This window comes from Egretta garzetta, unplaced genomic scaffold, assembly GCF_000687185.1.
Source record: "Egretta garzetta isolate BGI_Z169 unplaced genomic scaffold, ASM68718v1 scaffold363, whole genome shotgun sequence".
Lineage (NCBI taxonomy): Eukaryota > Metazoa > Chordata > Aves > Pelecaniformes > Ardeidae > Egretta > Egretta garzetta.
In genome coordinates, this window is record NW_009259039.1 from 453,823 (window position 1) to 476,473 (window position 22,651).

Consider the following 22,651-nt stretch of genomic DNA (forward strand, 5'->3'; position numbering starts at 1 on the left):
CTTCAGCTCCAGCTTGTGTGATGGTCACCTCCCCCAGGTACCAACTTGGTGCACGCTCTACCTCCTATGCAAGACTCTTACTGGGGGGACAGAGTTTTGCATGTGCACATGTAGACACAGAAGAGAGGTGAAGAAGTTATTTTTCCCAGGTGCTCTTAAATGCAATTTTCCTGGTTTGGGAGAAAACAGTAAACCTGACTAATAATTCAGTCAGACAGTTCTAGTCTCCTGACTTTTAATAAGTTGACAGGCATAGTCTGAGCCTTTCAGAAACTAACTGGTCAGCAAGAAATTTCAAGTATTTTCTCTTTGCTTCTCATCTCCATGTGGTGGCTGTTGGCAGGGATGACAAAGGACTGATGGACAGAGACTGCAGAGGATGAGTCTGTCCCCGTTCCTGTGAAGACAACAAAGGACAAAAAAATCTGTGTTCCTGGAGTATTAAAATTATCCACTGGGAACTCTGGGGTTTTATTGTACCTTGTGACCAAACGGGCCTGCCAAGCCATCAAGGACAGGGCTCTCTCTGACTCTACCCATACAAAGCCTATGGCAGAATCTCCACTAAGAGTGTGGGGCTTGTGGCAGGCATCCCACAGCAGGGATGTGTGCCTCACAGAGGTGATTCACGAAGCATGTTTTTCTCCATCTCATGGACTGTGGGCAAGGAAGCTTGCAGATGCAAGCAAAGTTTAGAACAGGAGCAGGCACTGGTCAAGTTGAAGCTTTTCCTTTGCCCAGCCTGGAAAGAGGATGGGCAGGAGCCTAGCATGGATCAGAAGCCAGGCTGAGGCTGTGAAAGGCTTGGCACTGAAAAGGAGTCAAGCCCTGCAGTGGAGGTGAATGTGGCATGTTGCGTGCACAGGGCTGGAGGGCTGTGGAACTGCGGGGAAAGTACCAGGAAAAGGAATTGTGTTGATTTGAGGAAAGTGTATTTGATGCAAAATTACAGGACTGGCAGGACTCAGGACAGGCAGCCCTTGTTTTCTCCAACATACCTCCAGCTCTGTCATGAGCTGGGCACCTCAAACCTTTCATTTCAGTTCTTCCTTTCCCTCAGTTTAACCACTGGGATACAGGAACTCACCCTTACATTGCTGATCACTTTCTACCCTGAACCTGCAGACTGGCAAATTTCTTGATCAAGGGCCCTTGCGTGCATCTCCCTCTCTCTCCACACTCTTCACAACCATGCCTGTGATGACAAAAGAAGTGTTGGGCCCTCACCTCACTCGCAGGGTGCACTGTAGCTCATCACTGTAGTTTCTTCTGGAAGATGAGAAAAAAAGTACCGGTGAGATATGCTTGCCAAAAACTCACTAAAGCAGCCCAGCATTGTGCCTCTGTTTCCAGGAGAGGTGTTCCCTCAGCTTACAGGCCATGACTCCCTTCCGCTGTGACACACGGAACCACTGGTACGTGTCAAAGACTCTGTGCGCAGCTAGTCCAGATTCACCCAAGTCATGGGGCTTGTGATCTTTTGAAGCCATAAGTCCCAAACAGCTTCATTACAGTTATGGATTTCTCACTTTCTGAAGCAGTAGCAATCCCTGACACGTTTCTGGCTTTTCCTCCCACTAGGGACCCCAGAGAACGGAAGACAAGTTTTTTTAAGTGTCATTCTTCTGAGGGGACCCTCACTCTTCTAAGCCATCCCCTCACTATGGTCCCTCTGCCTTTGCTGCCTCCCACAAATGAGTGTACAAAAGCATGGCTCTGAGCTCCTTGCTCCCCTCTTGTTGGGAGAGTTCGACCCTAAGCAGATCTACGCGCCATCTTCAAGCTTGCAAGTTCTAGGACCAGAGAAAGAAGGAGCTACCATTTTGAAACCCGAGAAGTAAGATCATTGCTAGAGAGCTTCTAAGGGGCAGTTAGATAAACATGTCAGGGATAGTATTGTCTTAGACTTGACAGCCTCAGAAAATTTCTTTCTAGTGGTACATTTGGGTGGTTTCTGCAGTACAGCATCTGAGCTCACCTGGCATGTAGTAATCGTAGACCTTGATATTAGCTGGCTTACGGTCCTTCACTTGCATGTCCTGCTGCATCAGCAAAGTGTAGGTGTGAGGCTGTCTAGTCAGCTAAAACCAAGAGATGCAAGGATTACAGCCAGTACCAAAGTCCTGTAAGACAGTCCCTTCCACGCTCTCACTCAGGCTCTGTGGAGACCTCACCACTGTGACAGATCTGTTCTGCTTTCTAGTCCATCTCAGAAATATCTTTTACGTCACGTTCTGTGGCCACCTCCCATTTTTGGTCACCAAATTTAACTCAGCTCATGAGAGACATCAAACCCACAGAGCCAATATGCATTAGGTATCTAAACGTAGCTCTAGTCTTCCCAACCAGTCCCACATTCCCATCCAGTTCTGCTCTGAGCTCCTTCGTGCCTCAGTGGCTACTTTCTTATACACAGTCTCATTACATCAGCTCTTATTCTCCACTCCCACACAACCCTCATCATTAAGGAGATAAATGCAAGGTATGGATGAACATCTGCTGGACGGTAGTAGTTACGTGACCTGCTGTTGGTTGGGTTCCACCTTGTGATACCTGGCAGCCTGAGCTGAAATCTTTCTCTGTCTTGCCTTTTTGCTCTGTGCTGCAAATGTAACGAAAGCAGCATCTCTGCAAGTCTAATGCATCCACATGACAATAACCCACTTACTGTGAGGCTAGCTTAGCTCAGCTTATTGACAACTGGGGATGAAGAATCGCAGAAATGTAGAATTGCTCCTTGGAAATTCTGAAGTTCTTAAATTCATGCCAGGTCTTGTTTCTGGTGCTGTTTAGGTATGCATGTAGCTAGAGAAAGGCTGGAGTGGTTGTTAATCTGTTGATTAATGAGGCTGTGGAGCGAGCGCTTCTGCTCACACAACCATATGGTTTAATTTTGAGTGACCTTGGCAAACTTGGATGCTCCTTATTGCATTCAGGATGCTTAAGGGCTTTCTAAGAATTCAGACTTGATTGAATTTACTAGATGGATCCTACTACTACTCCCCAATCCTGATCAAACACTGTATATGGACTTCTAACAGCCTCTGAAAAGTGCCAACAGATGTAGGCTTAACATCAGAGTTAGCCTCATTTCACTCAAGTTAAGTGGCAGCTGAAATGCTGCAGGCTGACACAACACTCTTCTCTGGGTGAACAAATGTGTCTGGTATGCAGGAACAACAGCTCTGAATACTTAAAATACTAATGGAACCAAGATACAAGAGTAAGCTAAAAGCTATCTGCCAGTCCATAGTCCTTTTAATGATGATGTTAGCCTAAATTCCACTCACTTCCTCCAGGTAGAGAATGACTCGGTCAGTTTCGCTTTCAACTTTCTTCACTAAAGGCATTTTCTTTAGCTGAAAATAGAGAGAAAACGTCAGAAAGACTCTAACAGAAAGCAGAAATATTCATGGATATTTATTCTTGTGAGAGCATGGGCAAAATGCTCACATGGCCAAGGAAGCCTTTGGGGTAGGGGAAGGCAAGGTGTGGCCTGGAAGAGACTTTATGTATGAAGATTTCTTGGGAAGAAAAGAACCATGTTTCTCTGCCCACAGGAATGGTCACAGTTCTGCATACAATCCTACATGATGGATGTCCATCACTGTTCCCATCCCAGCTGGACACAAACGCGTGATCTCACCTCTTCCAGTGAACCTGCCACGGGGCTGTATCCAGACAGCAGTTCCACTTGGATCAGGACCATGTTCGTGGACACACGGTTCCCTGTGTAGCTGTAGCAGGAACCCAGGGGACAGCACTAATATTACTTTCTGAGCCATGATCTCCAGATACTCCAGCCCAGCTTTGGTACTCAGCTGGAGGAATCTGCCTTTCCTTCCAGTGTTTCTCCTGTAAGCATACCTGTTCCTGTACTGTAATAAATCTTTGTGCTTCCCTGGAGGTCTCTTTTAATTGTGCTGAGCCAAGGAGAATAAAATCCTTGGAAGGCTTCTGGAGTTACCTTCTCTAGGTATGGCAGGGAATATCACATCCTCTGCCTGCTCTCTTGGCAGTTCTGTCCCAAGTCAGACAGGGGTACAGCAGAGGAGAGTGGTGTGACAGTCAACCCAGGAGCAGAGGAGAGAAGACTTAGGAATGAGTGTCAGTGGTCAGTCCCACAGGACCTTCATGTCATTAGTGTTTTGAGACCTAATCCTAGAAGGGGTTGGAGACCCACAGACCTTGGGAGAACTTGTGGTAACTGGCATGAGAAAGAGATAAGACTATAGCCTGAGCCATCCCTCTGGGGCCTTGTACCTTTCAGCTAGCTGAGGAAAGCATAGTTAAATGAATGGGGACATCTTAGCACTTGGACCTCACAAGTGAAGGGGAATCCTGGCCATCAAGAGACTGGTGTGGTGCCAGAAGCCTCTTAGCACAGGGGAGGCAAGGGGCAACTGAGTGTCTCCTACCGAGCATGAATGGTGACAGGGAACTGGGTGGCGTTGGGTGCGGTGCACTCTGTCTGCACTGACACGGCAAAGGTGACGTCGCTCCTCAGTGGAGGGATGTGGTACCGCAGAATGGCCTGCCAGGACAGAAATAAACCAGTTGGCAGAGAATGGCATTTTTTTTTTTGCTGGAGAGTATACTTGTCTAGTGGTTGGCTGCTGTTTGCTGTCTTGCAGTGGAGTAAGAGAAAACTGTGGTGGAAGCAGAGGTTCTGACCAGTACCCAGCTCCTGGTGATGTTCACTGGAGTTCTTGGAGGAGAGGTGCAGCTCTGACTGGATGGAGATGATCCAGATTCCATTTGGGGAATTGCTGATACCTTCCTGTTGGATCCCAGATACTCCTACTAGCCTTGAAGCCCAGATTCTTGCAAGTCACTGCAGCAGTCTGTTCTTGGTGTTAGTTAAGTAGCAAGGTGAGAGGTTCCCTGGCTTTCAAGGCTTTTCCCCAGACAGACTTTTTCCCCCTGGCTGGGCTTACCTGCAGAAAGAGGCACCCATGGCCCTGCACATGCACAGTATAATCTCGGGGAATGGCTGGCAGCTCCACTGTCTGCAGCAGGAGACGATTGGTGTTGTCTACTCGGATGTTTTGGTTGAAATCCTCAGAGGACAGAGAAACCTGAAGATCAGGACCATCCTTGCTGAAAGTCTTGGTTGCATACAGGGCTAGGGCTTCCAGAGCAACCACTGTGTCCTGAGGAAGAAGATACACATCAGACAAAATAGGATCCCTGCTTCCTGTGCATGCCCAGTCCTTAGCCTTTCCCTCCCTCATACTGCAGCTACAGCACAATAAGGGCTGAGCTTTCTCCTTGGAGTTTTAGCATGGGATTAGCTCAGAGGAATACAAATAGTCACCTTTTCCCAACTCCCAAGGGCTGTAAATCCATACTTTTTTTTTTAATCTTTTTTACTATGGGCTGTGCTAGAACCCATTGCTCTCACAAACCATAGCTGATGACAGGTTCTCTGCTGATGATGGCTCCGGGGATTACCTGGGTTGAAGCAAAGCCTCCATAAGGGTTTTGCTGCTTGGCGAGCCAAGACACAATCTGGGATGCCTTTCTTATTTCATCTGAAGACAAACTTGACTTTGAAAGGTGAGCCATGAGGATACTAGATGTCAATTCCACATCAACAGATGGAGCCCGATACCAATATTGGGAGTCTTCTTCCTGTTTGGACTGTTGACTCCAGAATATTTGGTCACCTAGAAGTGGAGTGGGAACACTTATGGAGTGTGTAGCTGTATCTAATGACCTTGGAATCCTACTCAGCCCCTGTGCCTAAGTACTGAGTGAACATATACACTGGGACAAGATATGGGTGCATATCTCCCTCTTTCCCCCCCACACCCTGCTTTTCCCAGTAAAAACCAAGGCCTGCAGGCTGGGAAGGAGCTCTACAATATCCATGAAGCTCCCCTGGTTTGGATGACTGGGAGACCAGGACAGTGAGATCATCCACAGAGAAAGTCTGTCTCACAATATGGATATAGCCTGTGACAGCTTGGCAAACAGAGGTTATCCAAGCCTTGGGCTCCCCACAGAGCTCTGCCAGTGCCCCCCAGCTCCTACCCTCCATTCCCTTGGTTGTTCAGCCCTGGGATTGCCACACAATTCTGTCAATGACCCTCTCTCCTGCCCCACAGTCTTTGGGTACCTGATATTATGGCGGCCTTATCCAATCTTTTGAGGATTTTCTGCCTGAGGGCTTTATCACCTGCTACTGCAAAGGCATTTGCAGCTAGTGCCAGGCTGTAGAGGTTAGAAGTGCCAGTATCAGCATTGACCAAGTCCTTTATACATTTCAGAGCTTTCCACACAACTGGATCCTAGGATACAATTGAAAGCACACCAGTTGCTGGTGGGGTGTATGGGGAGGGAACGCAGCCTTGACATGTGTAGAAGGAGGTGGAAACAGGGACAGAACACATGGGAAGAAAACTGGTAACATACCCCTGTGTGCACAAAGGCAGAGTGCCCATGCACTGCCTGCCAAGAGGCTGCACACACACCCATCCCTGCCACCGATACTCACGGAGCGTGCCATCCCTGAGTGCATGAGAGCTGTGACGATCGCAGAGCTCAGCCCCAGTCCTTCCTCCACTGCACCCTGCAGGCACCACAAAACAGAGATGAGGGCTGCCGTGCGAAGGGAGGGGGAGAAGTTTTCCAGTGCTTTCTGCTCCCCAAGAAAAAGCCAGTGCAGGCAACAGTGCTGGTCCCATTCCTTCTGCTAATCGAGTGCCAGGCATGGTATCTCCTCTTCCAGGTCCTGCTTACCAGAGCACTTCTCAGCCACGGTGCTCCAAGCTCCTCTGGGTAGCTGATTCCCTCCCTCTGCTGAACACATCCCCCCTTCCCCTCCCCTGCAGAAGATTTTCAGTGGCAGATTTCAGTGCCAGGGGAAAGTGATGTTCCCAAACCCCCACTGCAAGGTGGCACCTCACTTGAGGGCCAGGACAGTGGCAAGGATATAGAGGAGCAAAAGAAAGGGTATCTTTTTCAAGGGGAAGTGAAAGGTACAATTCTCTTCACTTAGAGGTTTAATTATCTGAGGTCCTGTCTACTGAACTGCTGCTGGCTCCACTTTGAGGTACTTTGTGTGTGTCTGTGCATGCACAAATGTTGTGTTTCTGAGTGTAGAGGGCATGTGCCTGGAAAGGTGAATCTCATGTGAGTGGCTGCCATCAATCTCCATTCACTCTATTTCTGACTCTCTCTGTACAAGGGGGAACTCAGACCAAAGGAAGAAACAGCATCTCAATAATGGGCAAGGAAGTTAAAGCAGTTTACCAAGGGAATAATACAGAGCTTGAAAACCTTGGGTGGGGTTTTTTTTTTGAGGCACATGTTAGCTTTTGAGATGGGCTAGGGCAGGGCACTGGTTCGGTTCCCGTATGTGTATCATCACATGCAAACCTCCATCGTTCATAATTTACAAAAGTGCCACCATGACTAAGTACAACCCCGAGTGTCACCCCAGAGTAACCTTGGGCACATCAGAGACTCCCTCCTGCAGTAGGGTTTGTTTGTTCTTGGCACCTTTAATTGGGCCAGGAAGTGAAGGATCTCTGAGGAACCTAATGAACAGCCAGGACATGTCATACCATCAGACCGTTGTTGAAGAGCTTCCCCACGCTCTTGAAGCAGCCAGATGGAGTCTGACTTTTAATCAGGGCGCTGGCAGCATCTTTTATATTCTGCTCATCTATGTGGATGAAGTCCCGGGCTTGGCTGAAGGTCTTGAGGACAAGGGCAGTAAGCCTAGAGCAAAGGAAAGGAGAAGAAAATCAAACTGATCCAGTCACTGATGCCCATCTCTAGGAGTCTCTGTGTCTTCCACTATCTCATCCCTGGAGAAGTACCAGCAGGCCAGAGCCTCTGTGCAGATGGAGAACTGGAAGCAGTGCACATCAGTTAGGTGCTCTTGAAGCTTGAGCTCAGATCCATTTTCAGCAAGAGAGAAAAAATTCATTGACAGTTCAGTGCTTCCCCTAGAGCTCTGCCAATTCCAACAGTGTGCACTGGTGTAATTTAAGGCCAGGAGCACTGATATTTAGTGAGCTCACTCACTCAGCCCCTTTCCCAGTCCTGTTTGGGCACATAGCACTCCAGATAACCTGGAAAGAAGGTGTCTTTGCAGCCAAGGTTTCAGAATCAACCTCAGCTGGGGTGCCCAAGCACAATCAAACAGGAGTTACCTCAAGAGTAGTTCAGTGTCATGATTCTCTTCCAAAAAGTCTCAGGAGCAGTTTCTGTTCAAAACTCCACAGCTCCAGACTCCTTCAGTTTCCCCTGACCAAAAGCTGAGCCAGACTGATCCTGACCAGGTCAAGCTGTTTTTCCTGGATATCTCTGCTTACCTGTTGTTCCTGAACTGTGTCCAGATATCTCTGCTTACCATGTGTTCCCTGGCTCACTTCCTTCCCCAAAGGCGCTGTAAGAACCATCTGTGTGCTTGTAGAGGAGCTGCCGCTGATACCCTGCGGGAAGAGGCTGGGGGGAGTGAAGATGCTCTGTGTCTGTCGTGTGCTCAAGGTGACAACCTGCCCCGCCAATCCTGCTGATCATTACAGAGAGTGTTGTCTCTGAGGAATTCAGCAAAGGGCTTTTGGAGGGGTGCTATGTACCCCTTCTTCAGCTGAGACACAGCAGCCTGATTTACGCTGCTGTAATTCCCATGGTGTCAGGCAAGTGGCACTGCACAAATCCTGTGCAGCACCAAGCCTCCGCTGAGATCCCCACCGCACAACCTACAACCAGCTTAATAACCCAACATGAGCAGGAATCCACTCACCGCTTTCCAGATAGCCGATTGCCTTCTGTTTGATTTCTGGAGTCAGCTGTCCTGTTTCTTCAAGGTATCGAGTGATAAAGACATTGGGGGCAAAATGAACCATATTCTGCTCACCACAGCCACTGGACATCTGGAGAAGCTCATCTATGTTGTCCAGTGCTGTCCCCAAAATGTCACCTGTAAGACAGAACCACAGCTTTGGGACTTTTACATATTCTGGCAGGTAAAAAATTTCTGGACGGGGCAATGTTTATTATATACTGGGCTTTTTTTTTTTTTTTTTTCCCCATGCTGGGAAAAAAAAGGTGTTCAAAATGAACATTTTTTAAAGTGATTAAAAAAACAGTGTTACAAAAATAAATGCTTCATTTTTCATTTAACATTTTTTCACTTCCAGATTACATTTTCACTCATTTGGCTTTTCTGCCTGCCGTAACGGAGCTGCACCAGGCTGTCTGTCTGTCTGGGAAACCCGTGTTGGTGCCTCTGCCTCTCACTGCTCCGGAGGGACGGAGCAGCTCCCCAGCGAGGTATTTCCAAGCTTCGCCGGGAGGCAGAGAGTGAGAAGAGCTCAGTCCACGGCTGTTGGAGCCTCGTGTCTTCTCCCCGTAAGGGAAGCAGCCTTTGCTGTGGCTCGCCCCTGAATCTCCATCTGGGACCCATTTTGGGTCTCTCTGCCTGAAGCATTCCAGGCCAGGTTGGACGGGGCTCTGAGCAACCTGATGTAGTTAGCGGTGTCCCTGCTCCCTGCAGGGGGGTTGGACTAGATGACCTCTAGGGGTCCCTTCCAACCCAAAACATTCTATGATTCTATGATTCTCCAGATAACCTGCTAAGAATGGTCTCAGTTCACTTCTGCTCACACTAGGGTGACTTTAATGTCTGTAAGAGCTCTGTAGGAACAGTGATATGGTACTTGTCTATCTTTCTCTTGGCTGGGTGAAATTATACTTCCATCTGGCCCAGTGTCACTTGTGTAAGAGATATGGGATGCTTCTCTGGAAGACATAAGGGCCCAGTGTCACACCTCACTGTACATGTTCCCTCTTGTTACTCTGTTAAAGCAGACATGGTGGCACCAGCAGAAAAGACTCCTGCAGGGAAAAATCATACTTTCCAAGACCCCCCCTAAACCTCACCTAAGAAAGAGATGTGGGCTCTCTCCGACCCAAGGACTGTGTTCTCTGGCATAGTGAAAGTGATAGTCTCTGAAGCTGAAGTTCCTGCAAATGGTAAAAACATCAGAACAACAGGCAGGACAGAGGTGGCAGACCCACAGGCACCTCCAGGAGATGGTGTAGATAATGCTGGGATCACCTCATCAGTTGTTGAAATCAGCATTCAAAAGAGAGGATGACACTGAGATTAGGCCACCCATGGACGAGTGACTGTGATGTGGTTAGGTAGTGGCTTGGTGCTGCCAGGAGCTTGTAGCACGGGGTAGGCCTGAATGGCTTTGCCTCCCCATAAAAGCTCCAAAATACCTGACTTTCCCCTCCCCGTGCACCTCCAGATAGTCCTAGAGTTGTTCACATACCACACTACTGTTTGGTCGCCTTGCTCTGTGCGCATGTACAGCCCCGGTGGTGAGACAGTCCCTGTCTCTGGGGTACCTGCACCTACCTTTAGGGCACAGGAGTGAGGTGTGGGTCTTTTCCTCCAGCAGCCCCTCTGCCTGGTAGGGAGAAGGCTGGTCAGCTCAGAGGGGAGAGCAGTAAAATGAGATAGCAGCTGCGCAGCACCCCCCCTTCCTGCAAGCACTTTTTCCGTCCTCATGGGCCATGCAAAGGGCCTCACACAGACAGCAGGGATATGCGTGCCAACAGTGAAATTCCACTGGGAAGCAGGTTTCTAGGCTGCTAAATGGCCTTTGCCCTCATTGTCCTCCTAGCAAGCAGCTCTAATGTCTCTGTCCCATCGAGTGGAGGTGCTCAGCTCATGCCCCAACCCAACCCACCCTTAGAATCACTCCTTGACCAACCGCCCTGAGAAACGTGCCTGCCTGCCCGGCAGACTCTGCCTTCCCAGAGCCACCGCTGGTCTGTTTGAAGCCTGAGCCTGTTCTGACATCTCCAGAGCCCTGAAGCAGAGCCTGACCTTCACCAGCAGGTGCTTAACCACTGTGTCCTTCCCTCCAGACTCCGGCATGACAGCTGTACTCTCAGTGCAAACATCTTCCTGCTCCATCACCTCAGCAGTGACAGTGAAATTCACCTTCCCTAAAGAACAAAGCATCAGAGGCCAGTTGGCATGTCCATGGCTACATTTTAGTTTACTCAGCCTGAGGCTGCTCTCTCATGCTTAGCATAATAGGCCACTCTGCTTTCCAGCCCAGCTCTGGTTTCCTCAAGCAGTTCTGCCAGTGCCTCCCACTCCTGCCCCTCCCTTGTCCCCTTACCTAATTTTGTAGCCTTCACATCCCAGAAAAATGTTTTTGCTGAATCAGGACACAGACAAGTAGTGAACCTGGAATTTGTGTGCACAAATTCAAAATCCCTGGAGTCCATTAAACTAAGCTGGAGCTAGAGGTGAAACAAGAGAGAGTTCGGGTTACAGAGCTGCTGCTGTGTTTTTCCTTTTAGCTCCTTGATCCAAATGTCAGTCAAGCCCAGAAACCCAGGGTGAGTATGATGATGGCCCTGTTGCGGTATCTGTGGGACACCAACAGCCTATGGACATCACAGTCCCATAGGGTTGAGCTTATGGGAAGGGATAAGCTAGACAGAGATGGCTCTGCATGGAGCTTTGTGAAGAGCTTCCTTGATGTCTTTTGCCCAGTGCCTGAGGAGGCAGCCCCTTGTCTGGGTCTCTATCAGTGAAGTACTGTTACCACACATCCCCTTGCCCAAAAGCCATCCCAGAGGGACCCACTCACCACCATGCACTGCTTCAGGTAGCTGAAGACTTTGACTTTCAGGGGAAATGACTCTCCCCGGAAGACAGAGTAAGGCAAAGTGGGTTCCACAAAGAAGGGCTTGAAGCTCCGCAGGTTGGTGGTCTCTGAGATTCCCAACCCATGGCTCTCTGAGATGCAAAAGGTCATGGCTCTCCAGTCTGTGATACTGTCGGGTACTGTGACAGCCAGCTCAGCAGCCCCCGAATCACTGAGGAGAAAACAGAGTGGAAGGGGTTGTCCCCATCCCTGTAAAGATTTCTCCTGGGAAAACAAATGCAAAAGGACTATGAACCGGCAGTGCATGTGAAGGTGCGGGGATTCCTAGGATGTAGGACAGAGGTATGGGAAGGATAGCAAATTGGTGGGCAAGGAAGAACTGAGAGGCAAATGCAACCCAAAACTTCCTTCTGGACAGTGTTGCACCTCAAATTCTGTTTTTTTTGTGGGCACACAGGGCTCCCAGGAGTCCATGTTATGCACCCAGCCTGTGCCAGGCAGTACTGTGTGACACCTCCACTACACTACCACCCAAACTCCCATCCACGGCTCAGCAGTCATCATTATAAGTGACACTTACAGACCTGCATACACAAAACGGATGGTGGTCCCTGCCCTAAAATGGGTATAATCCAGCCAAATGAGATGGAGAGGTAGAGATCCTATTTTACTGATGGCACGTGGGACAATTAAGAAAGCTGAGATGTGTGAGTAAGGGAAGAACAGCAGATGCTGCATAACTTGACTTTAGCAAGGCCTTTGACACAGTCTCCCATAGTATCCTTGTAGCCATGTTAGTGTGGACTGGACAAGTGGATGATAAAGTGAGCAGAAAATTTGCTGGACCACTGGGGACAAAGGATCGTTATTGGTCATGCAAAGTCCAACTGGTGGCTGTTTATCCGTGGCATCCCTCAGGGACCAGCAGCCAATACTGCTTAATGGATTTATTAATGACCTGGGTAATAGGAGAGAGGACATCCTCAGCAAGATTGCCAGACTAATCTTGCTATGTATTAGCAGACCTTGCTGAGGAGGGGTTCCTGATATGCTTGGAGAGAAAGGTTGCTATTAAGAGGAACCTTGACAGACTGGAAAAATGGGCTTGAAAATGGGTAAATTCTGTATCTGGGATGGAATAACACCATGAAACAGTACAAGCTGGGCAGTGACTGCCTAGTAAGCAACTTTGCAGAAAAAGAGGTGGGGGTCCTGGTGGATAACAAGTTGAGCATGAGACATCTCATGTGCCCTTAAGCAATGAAGGCCATCTACTTCTGGACTGTATTAAGAAGATTGCAGCCACTGGGCTGAGAGAAGTTATTTTTCCCCTGTATTCCTGCATTGTGGGACCACATCTGGAGTACTGTGTCCCATATTTGCCTTCCGGTATAAGAAAGATACTGACATACTTGAATGCATCCAGTGGAGGACTACCAAGATGGTCAGAGGACTGGGAAATTTGACGTACAAGGAATGGCTGAAAGAACTGGGGGTTTCAAACTTAAGAGGGAAAGGCTAGGGAGAGGCCTTTCAGCTTTCTAAAGTTACCTATTGGGAAGGTGTAGAGACAATGGAACCAGTCTTTTCTGAGGTGCATATTGATAGGATGAAAGGTAACAGACGCGAGTTGGAACATAAGAAATTCTGACTTGAGATAAGAAAAAAAAAATACCATGAGGATGGTCAAACTCAGGAACAGGTGCCCAGATAGTTTGTGGAATCTCCATCCCTGGAGATACAGACAACTTGACTACAACCTGGTCTAACTACACCTGCTTTGTGCAGGATGTTGAGCTACAGACCTTTGGAGGCCTCTTCTATCTTACAGCAGTCTGTGAATTTAAGTTCCCCAGGATCATTTGGAAAATCTCAAGCAAAGCCAGGAACTGAACCAAACCTCCATTGCCCTTATCCACTTCTTCACACTTCCCTTTTCTTTGTGGGCACAGAAAGCAATAATGCCCTGGCTCTGCTCCTGCCTATTCCCTCTCCGCTGTGGCTGGTAGGAGGTTTGGATCCATGTGGGGCCATGGTCCATAATTACTCACTTGATGGGAACCAGAGTCCAGATGAATGTCTCTGGAAACCAGGTACGTACTGGCCCTGCCTCGCTACCCAGCTCAACGTGCTCTGACTCAGCACGTTCAACAGCAGCATCTGTTTCTGGGTCCAAGTTGTCCAAGTCTGCCAGTTCGCCATAAGCTATTGGGAATACAAGCATTCATTCAAAGGCAGAGCAACTGTGAAATCAGGATAGAGTTCAGCTGGGAAAAGCACAGCTCTCCATCCCTCCCACTCCCACTCCGACCCCCCTTGCCCTCTCCAAGATGCCCTCAACCTACTTCACTATTGTCTTCCATGAGACAACCCAGGAGACTATGTGGATTCCAGTATGTGTGTGCTTCCCCATGAGGAACTCTACCTGCTCCCACTTCTGCTCTCAGCCCCTGCGGAAAGGCCTAGATACTGCCCAGTGCCAATCTTGGCTCATTCTCTGTTTTCCAGGAAGACCTTTCCTAGTCTCACAAATGGATGTTCCTTCTTCAGACATCTGCCTCATTTCCCAGCAGAAGCCTCCAAGGAGGTTCTTCCTATGCAGCCATCCCCAACCTACCAGTGCAGTGGACACACACACACACGTGTGTCAGGATCCTTCCCCCCCTTCTGTGGTGCACATCTCCTGTGCAACCTCCCACTCATCTCTGGAAGCCATGCCCAGTTCCTCAGCACACTGCGTGTTCAGCTGCCCTTGTGCAGCCTGTATGTTACCCGTGATTTCCAAAGAAACAGGATAAATCGAGATGTACACATGTAGTCGTAGTAGTAAGTGGTCTGGGTGCGGCACTCAACTGGAGACTTGATTTTAAGGCTGGTTAAAAATGTTAGACCTGAATTCTAGAGGAAGGGGAAGAAAAGAAGGTAGGTTTCAGTGGAGGGAGTTGTATGTCTGAGGGTCTGTCTCTGCCCCTGCCTCCCAGCATATCAGCCACCCTGTGCTGTTGCACCTCAGCCTGACCTGTGAATTTACACAGGGAAAGAACACAGAACCACCCTGCTCCCAAAGCCTGGTCCTGGCCCCTCACGCCAAAGGAGGCTCTCTCCAGTCAGGATTGTGGGGTGACCACTTGCATGTTCATGCCCCCACACAAAGTTGTTATTTTGGCACCACCGTTTGCTGCCCACCCTAACATAGACTTGTTCTTATCTTTTACCTGCTATTCCTCTCTACTATTCTTTCCCTCCTTTCCTCAGTCCCCCTTTTCTCTCAGGTGCTTTGCTTTTCAAACCTCCAATTTTCTCTGACTCAGGCTGCCATTCCCGTCTCCCGTCTGAGGGTCTTGAGCTTTGGATAAATGGGGAGTGGGGTTCTCGGGATCTGCCTGATCTAAGGGAATTTATCGAGCTGGGAGCATGGAGTGTCAGAGATTTCTTAGTTGAGAAGCTTGGCAAATTCAGAACCTGAAGTTGCCAGCATTTATAGGAAAGGCAATCTGTGAAGCTATGCAGTGCTGATCTGGGATACAAAAGGGCTCAGCTCTGATATTTCAGGTTTTCTGGAAATTAGATTTACCTTCAGAAGTTCATAAACATCTGGTTGGGACACAGCATAAGAATATCTGTTGTACATGACTGGTGACATTGTTCCTGGTGGAAGGGTGGTCTGAGGAGAACCTGAGATCTTATGGATAGTACAGTAGTCACTGTAAGCATCTGTGAGGGTGCTGGGGTGTTCCTGAGAGTAGCTGAACATGTTGTACACCTGTAGACAGAGAATGAAAATAGTACAGCTCAACGTGAGAGGTGGGAAGTTTTTCATTTCTACCCAGAGATTTTCTGTGACTGCAGAGGCAGAACTCAGATCCTGCGTGCCACAAAAGCCCAGACCCAAAGGTTTTTGAGCTTCATGGAGATTCTCCACAAGTTTTAGATGCATAGCAGCAGAGATGAACGTGTACCCCTCTGGAGTATGGCTGCATAGCTGTGGCCACTTCTGGCTCAGAGATTGTACCTGAGAGCTCAATGCATACAGTGAGAAGGCCTTCCCTGTAAGTCATTAGATAGCTCCTTGTCTGACTGAAGGCACATCCTGGATCCACGAAGACAGTGTCAAGATGCAATTCAAGGGTCCTTAGACCAAATGCATACCAGGTCTAGAGGAGAAATGGGGCCCTTCCACGGCCAAGGCACCACTTACAGTCCAGTCTGTGAATGGAAAGACTACCTGGTTTATGTGAGCTGGAACAAAGACATGGAGCCTATCACTGGGCTTTTTTTTTTTTAACAAAACTCTTTTTTTTCACAGCATTGTGATGAATTGGTTCAGGAGATGGAAGTCTCTTGCCATCTGGTTATCACTGTGGCAAAGCACTCTTAAGTTTAACAAGGATGTAACTTTGGGCTGTACTTGGGGATGACAGTGGGTTATTAGATCCCTCCATAGAGACTGGAAATTTTGACTGGTGTTTGGTGTCAGCCTTAATTTTTTCTCATTAAGCCATGGCCTGTCCCTGTTTGAGTCCTTGTTGGTATATCTGCTGTGCCTTATTAACGAGTGCCTGCAATCAGATACTCAAAAAGCATCTCTCCAGTATTAGCAAGGCCCAGCACTGAAGTGACTCACGCTATCCCTGGACAGCTCAGCCTCTGGCCTCAGGAGAAGGACACTCTGGTCTACAGCACGGATGCTACATAGGGAGCCTGGTGCAGCCTGCAAATGGAGACGGACAGCCGATCCTGGGAGAGCCACTGTGTCTGAGAAGCCAAGTTTCACCTGAAACAGCAGAAGAAAGAGGGACTGAAGACATTGACAGAGGAAGGAAAGGCGAAACTGTGGCTACTGGATTCTGATGGACATCTATTGCCAGCTTGCAATTAATTAGCTACCCTCCAGCCTACCCAGCCCCTTACATTTTGTGCACTACTTACATGGTTCCTGAAGCACTTGGAGACTTTCAGACTGAAGGTGTCAGCTGCCACTTGTCCCTCGGGGAAGGCAGTGTAAACAAAGAGGGTAGCCATGGGTGAGATGAGGTCAATGGGCAGAGTGACATTGAAAGCCCCACTGAACTGACCTGAAGGAAGAAGGACATATTAAAAAAGTATAGGGAGAGGCAAGGAAGTCTGTCTCCAGGGATTACAGCAGCAACATGCTCATCCTCTATAATACTTCTGTACAGTTACTTGGATAAAAACTATTCTGCCTTGCTTCTGGGGAGGCCACAGCTGGACAAGGATGTCGGTTAGTGCCATTTTGTAGCAGTGACCTTACATCATGAGGGATCTTGGCAACCTTGTGCACTTGGAAGAGAAATTACTTTCCACCTGAGTCCAGCAAAAAGATTCTGTGAGTTTTCTTGGAGGTCTCTAATAATTCCTGCCTAGCAGATAAACTCTGACAATTTACTCATTTGATCAAAAAAAAAAAAAACCATTAGGGAAATTAAAAGACAGAGGAGAGAGAGCATATTTGACATTTCCTCTTGATTTTTTGTGCCAGTTCTTTTGTTTCCTATCGGTCTCAGATCACTTTTCTCTCCTTCCCTGTTCAGGCTGGAAGGGCTTTCCTGTTGGGCCCTTAATCTGTACCTGGTATTTAGATGCTCTTACCTAATGATGGATCAAGAAGTACTGTTGTTTGGCCGTGATGCACAAGGGATCCTCTGGCCAAAACCTAAAGGCAACAAACAGAGCAAGGGGTTGATAGTGCCTCTGCTGCATGTCTCCAGGCCAGCAAAGGGCCCTGTGCTGACACAGTCCCATGGCAAAGCTGACCGCATCTCCAGCGCTGCCCTGCACTCACCAGGTGGTAGAAGTCTGCTCTGGCAGCCCCGTCCCCCAGCTCTGTGGCTGGGATGCGATAGTGCACAGTAACCTGCTGCACGTCCCAGCAGGGCAGCATTGCCCGTGCTGGCTGGATCCTCACAGAGCTGCAGCTGGAAGAGTAGAAGGCCCTCAGTGTGAGGGATGCAGTGCCGTAAGACACCCTCACATTTTGACTGCTTAAGTCCTCCGGCTGGGTCTTTGCCTGTGGCACAGAAAAGGTGGCTCGGTGTCTGAAGATTTCTTATGGCTCACCCCACGCCAAAACTAAGACTGACTGGACAGTGTGCTCTGAACTCTCCCAGGGTAAGGCGCCTATTTCCACCTAAGCCAATCTCAGTCAGCCCCTTTCTGTGGAACCTGGCATTGCCCGCTCCACCACACTCTGGGCAGGGAGCTGTATGCAACTAGGACTTGGGTTAGAGCCTGAACTTCTGCAATGCTGCTGCTACCCCGGGAGCAAGCCAGACTGTTAGACTGTGTAGAGTGGCTTATTAGTCCCTGGATCAAACCACTGAATCCTTTGCTTCTGTCTGGTATGTGTGGTGGCACTATCAGCATGGATCTGCCCTGATAATGTATTTCACCATTCAGTGTTATTCTACTCGCACACTGTCTTTATTTTAGCACTTCCCTTGATCCATAGGGTAGAGGTGGCAGGGGACAACTGAATATCAATAGCCTTGCTCATCTTTGACCTACAACCTATTTGCACTGAGACTATGCTATTAACATCTTGGGACTTCCAGCAAGGTCAAGGTCCATCATCAAAGATACTGTATGCGCTCTGATGAAGAGGCAGGGCTTGCCTTGAAATGCCTTGAAGATTAGATAGGACAGATATTAGAAACCTACCCCTACAACCAGACAAGAGAGCCTTCCTTGTTCCATGGGAAAGCAGATGCAAACTTTTCTCTGTTGTTTCTCTGTCAGTGGCATTGCTATTTAGCTCCTTACGTGCTGGTTACCAGCTCTACTCCAGTTTGGTTTGCAGCATCTGGTTCCTTACTAGCCTTCCTTCTTTCTCTCCTAAGTTTTCTGTCTCTTACACCCCAGGTTTCTCCTAGCTCTTATGCGATGGGGAAACATAATGAAAACTGGTCACTGATGTTTTCTTCTCCACATGCATTTTCAGATGCTTCTTCCCTAGCTCCTTTCCTATCTTCCTGTTCCATACCCTGTGGGAGTTCTTCCTTTGCTCTCTCTCCCTGCCCAGCCCCGCAAAGCCCTTTCCACCTCAGACAGAGGTGCTATGTAGGTAGACCTCAGTCACAACTTCATGGGGCCTCTGTCCACTGCCCCATCTCGCATCATGTCTCCTGACTTCTCAGGGACTGTGTGTGGCACCAGGGTCCAGAACACGGGCTCTGCTATGGGCTATTCCCCTTGCCCTAGGTGTGTCATTTCACTGCTCCATGCCTCCATGTCCCTGGCTATACCAAGACAAGGACATAGTCTGAGGGATACGTTGCTTAGTGCTAGCCAAATCCACTGCAATTATTGGGCTTAACCTGTAGCAGAACTTCACTGCTGTTGTCCCATGCTGACGTTTCTAAGGTGAAAGAGGCCATGCCAGTGTCATCCGTCAAGTAGGTCTTGGTCTGCTTCTTGCTACCATAGGACACTGTAAGAATCACCTCCTTGTTCTTCAGGTGTGTCCCATTGGCACTTTTGAGTTCCAGCTGTAACGATGCAGAAAACAGTCAAGAGAATTGGAGGCCTCAGGACTGAAAATCTGCCTCACAGTAGAAGTCCCATTTCCTCTCTCTGCAAAAGGACTCTTACTGTGAACTCTAACTCTTCCAATCCCTCCCCATTTATGCAGCAGCCATCTCATCTGGCAAAGCCATGTGCCTATCCTGTGGCCACACCTTTGGATTACCTCTTGGTAGAGAAGTCAAAGGCGAGGCTGGGACAGAGGACTGTGCTAGCAGGTTTGGGCAGCTCAGGGTATTTTGGGCACCCCTTCTATGCCTGCCATCCCCTTAGGCCCAGCTGCTGGGCTTCCCATGTTTCTGCCCTGTTCACTTACATTTCCATAGTAGGGAGCTCCTTGCTGATAATAGTAGCTCGTCCCCCAGAATTGGAGAGTTGTGATATCAAAAGTGACCTTGCAGTTTTCAGTGGTGTTGAACTCCACCCCTAGGAAAGACAGGAGGTGCATGCAGGTGAATATCATGTGCCTGAGCAAAGGCAGCAAGATTGGATGGACTGAGGTAAGGGATGGACTGTCACTCATTGGGGATTGCAGTTGCTCCATGTAACTTCAGGAGCCATTTAATACACACGCTCGGCAATAGTGCCTCCTACATTCTGTCCTGCTAGGATGACAGCAGTCTACCAGGAGGTCTCTGCCAGACCTCAAATGCTCTTTCTGACTTTGCTTAAGAAGGTCCTACTCATAATTGCCCACTTCCATTCTCCTCCCATTCTCACAGCAGAGTCACTGGAAGGCAACCTTTTCCCTTGCCTTCACTGTGTTGGTTTACAGTCTGCTCTCTTGCCATGTGGTGCCCATCTGAAATCACAGGATGGGATATTTGATAGTAGCTCTGGACAAGTAGCCTCATCTCCTTGTCTGGGATGTAGAGATAAATCTGACAAGGAGCTATTAACAGTACACTCTCAGGGTCTTGGCTACACTGGTTGCTCTGAGTATCTCCCCATTGCAATGGATTTTCCTAAAATATGGTTTAAGAACAAAAGAACCTGGCCTGGCCCACCTCTGCGCACATTTCTACTGTGACTAGCAGATGAGAAAAAACAGCTCTTGCCCATGTCTGCCAATCCAAGGCAACTGTCAGAGCTGGACTAGCCACAACAGCTTGTGGAGGTGCAAGCATACTGGTAAAGCCCATCCTACAACTGGGAGAACTCACATGTCCTTTGTGAGTCAGGCCTGGGTGGTACGGTACAGGAGAACATCCATGCTGTCATGGTGCTCCCAGAGAAGACACAACCCTCTGAACACTTGACCCCAAGGATCCGTAATGAGTCTTACAGATGGAAACCCAAAGACAAGCATGTTGTATGAGTGTAAAATAAAAGATTTTCCATGAAGTGTAGAATCAGTTTTTGCTACCTGTTCCACTTTCTTTCAGAAAAGCCACAGCTTCCAGGTTGAAGTCATAATTGTCACCACGCTTCTGGTGGTAGATCTTAATATTCACCTCAGTGGCAAAGCAGCCATCCTTGTTTGTCTGGGGATGTGAAATTGTATCTGTTAACTAACCATGAATGCATTAACCCCTTCTGCAGTGCAGATCAAGCCCAAGGGCCAGAAGTCTAAAAATACATGACTAAGACACTTGACTTAAAGGACCAACTCCCCTACTGGCATGAGATGTACTTATTTTCTGTGGAGCAGTCACTAATAGGAGACATTGTTTCACTCGTGTCTCATCTTTATACACCTGCTCATGTGCCAGTAGCAAACATGAGTTGCCATTTCTCCCTGACAACGTGATTTCTTCTGCTAGGGCAGGATTTATCTTTAAGATATGTGCTGTGTTACTTAAAAATATGTAAACAAATACATACACATTCATTCAACCCCAGATATGAATGAGTAAAGACTGTGCTGAACTGCAATTGCTTGCTCAGATGCAAGAGGTAATTTCTGTCTCTACAAAACAGCTGTTTCTGGGAAACACCAGATTAAAAGGTGGTGCTAAAAAAACCTGTTTACATCAGATTAAAAGGTGGTGCTAAAAAGCATCCAGTGGAAGTGAATGGATGTGGTCAGTGTTTTGTATTTTTTATCGCCCTGTTGCAATACCTGTTTTGTAGGCAAGTCTGCAATAGTCACCTTGCCTACAGATGCTTCTTCCTTTGAGTACATCTAAGTACAGTCAGAGAAATCACTGAGAAGGGCTAAGATTGCTACATTGGGGAGTTAAGGTCATATTGATCATTCATCCCCAAGCAAAGAGCATGCTGCTCCAATAGCTGATGTCTGTCCCACTCCTTTATTATTCTTCCCTCTCTTTATCCCTGTTCCTCTCTTTTGCAAGAGGAGTGCATGTTCCATATACTCACCTCGCCAGTGTAATCCTTACAAATACTGCCCTTGGCTTTGGAAGACTTCCGATTATAGCGGATAAGTTTACGGCACACCATAGCCTTCACACTACCTTGGACTGGTTTCCTGTATGTGTACCTGGCAAACACAGCAGAGAGGACTTACGCTCACATACAGAAACACTGGCTTAAGTGTGAATAGTATCGGCTTCAGCCTGTGGTTTGCAGCTATACAACCTAGCAGCCTGCAGTATCTTCACGGTTCATGAGCTCAGCAAAGGCCAAGAAGTTAAAATTATTTCATCAGATTGAGACAGAAGGCAGTGGTGGGTGAATTCCTTCCAAGTCAACACTAGTCCTACCAGGCAGTGCTAGGGGACATTGTGCTGGCCACAAGTTGAGTCATTATTCCTTCCATGCTGGCACTAATCAATGTGGCAGAGGTACTGTACTGTAGGGCACATGCCCCACTGAGGGGATCCACTGCTGCACTTTCAAACTCACAGAGGAAGAAGGAGGGAGAGAGAACATGGAGAAAGGTGAGAGTTCAGGAGAATTCCTTAGCAAAGGATGCCAGGTTACCGGACTCTGGGGTGGGGTAGGGTTGGCAGAGACCATTTTGAGCTCAGTTATTGATAGCTGTGCAGTTTCCAAACCAGTAAGAATGCACCTTCTGCCACGATAAGTCAGCTCACATGCCACAGACGTGGAGACGGAAGTTATCCTCCAAGATGGTGACCACCTGAGGCATCTGGATGGAGACACTGAACTTGGGCAGCACTGTGTGAAAGCAAAAGAAATATAATTCAGTGAGAACAGAGAGAGCTCATTTGTTCCAGTCCTCCCCAAATGGTTATTCACAGAAAAGAAATGTCTCCTTTCATTCCCTGACTACCAGCACAGGGCCTGGTAGCAATGCACCAGCAGCCCAGCCAGGAGAGTGTGGTGGGAGCAGACAGCCTTAATCTCCTCCCCAGACCACAGCTATGGGACAGTGCCTTAGTCCATCCTCAGGACATGGGGGAGTAGAAAGCCAATGGGCCTGAGTGAAAGTCAGTGATTACACTGACTGGCAGGCAGGTGGACTTCTCAGGTGCTAGCACAACTAGCACAGCTGTTCACAGCTGCATGACCCATCCATACTGTGTGGAAGA

General features: G+C 48.3%; 1 protein-coding gene across 1 annotated transcript in view; it reads right to left on the reverse strand.

Moving 5' to 3' along the window:
• Nucleotides 1–1,228: 1,228 nt before the first annotated feature.
• The window catches only part of LOC104122785 (alpha-2-macroglobulin-like protein 1), a 27,090-nt gene continuing 5,667 nt past the window's right edge, over nt 1,229–22,651 (reverse strand). Inside the window, exons 7-35 of the mRNA XM_035890509.1 lie at nt 22,193–22,277; nt 21,516–21,636; nt 20,560–20,677; nt 19,510–19,619; nt 18,989–19,159; nt 17,458–17,682; nt 17,265–17,328; nt 16,584–16,729; nt 16,279–16,428; nt 15,229–15,417; nt 14,465–14,552; nt 13,706–13,859; nt 11,637–11,865; nt 11,160–11,283; nt 10,859–10,980; nt 10,385–10,436; nt 9,901–9,984; nt 8,762–8,938; nt 8,366–8,447; nt 7,572–7,728; nt 6,500–6,574; nt 6,122–6,293; nt 5,455–5,669; nt 4,938–5,153; nt 4,419–4,534; nt 3,647–3,737; nt 3,291–3,359; nt 1,979–2,081; nt 1,229–1,269 (exon numbers count right to left, since the gene is read on the reverse strand). Of these exons, the coding sequence (XP_035746402.1) occupies nt 1,229–1,269; nt 1,979–2,081; nt 3,291–3,359; nt 3,647–3,737; nt 4,419–4,534; nt 4,938–5,153; nt 5,455–5,669; nt 6,122–6,293; nt 6,500–6,574; nt 7,572–7,728; nt 8,366–8,447; nt 8,762–8,938; nt 9,901–9,984; nt 10,385–10,436; nt 10,859–10,980; nt 11,160–11,283; nt 11,637–11,865; nt 13,706–13,859; nt 14,465–14,552; nt 15,229–15,417; nt 16,279–16,428; nt 16,584–16,729; nt 17,265–17,328; nt 17,458–17,682; nt 18,989–19,159; nt 19,510–19,619; nt 20,560–20,677; nt 21,516–21,636; nt 22,193–22,277 (3,746 nt within the window). The remainder of the gene's footprint in view (nt 1,270–1,978; nt 2,082–3,290; nt 3,360–3,646; nt 3,738–4,418; nt 4,535–4,937; nt 5,154–5,454; nt 5,670–6,121; nt 6,294–6,499; nt 6,575–7,571; nt 7,729–8,365; nt 8,448–8,761; nt 8,939–9,900; nt 9,985–10,384; nt 10,437–10,858; nt 10,981–11,159; nt 11,284–11,636; nt 11,866–13,705; nt 13,860–14,464; nt 14,553–15,228; nt 15,418–16,278; nt 16,429–16,583; nt 16,730–17,264; nt 17,329–17,457; nt 17,683–18,988; nt 19,160–19,509; nt 19,620–20,559; nt 20,678–21,515; nt 21,637–22,192; nt 22,278–22,651) is intronic.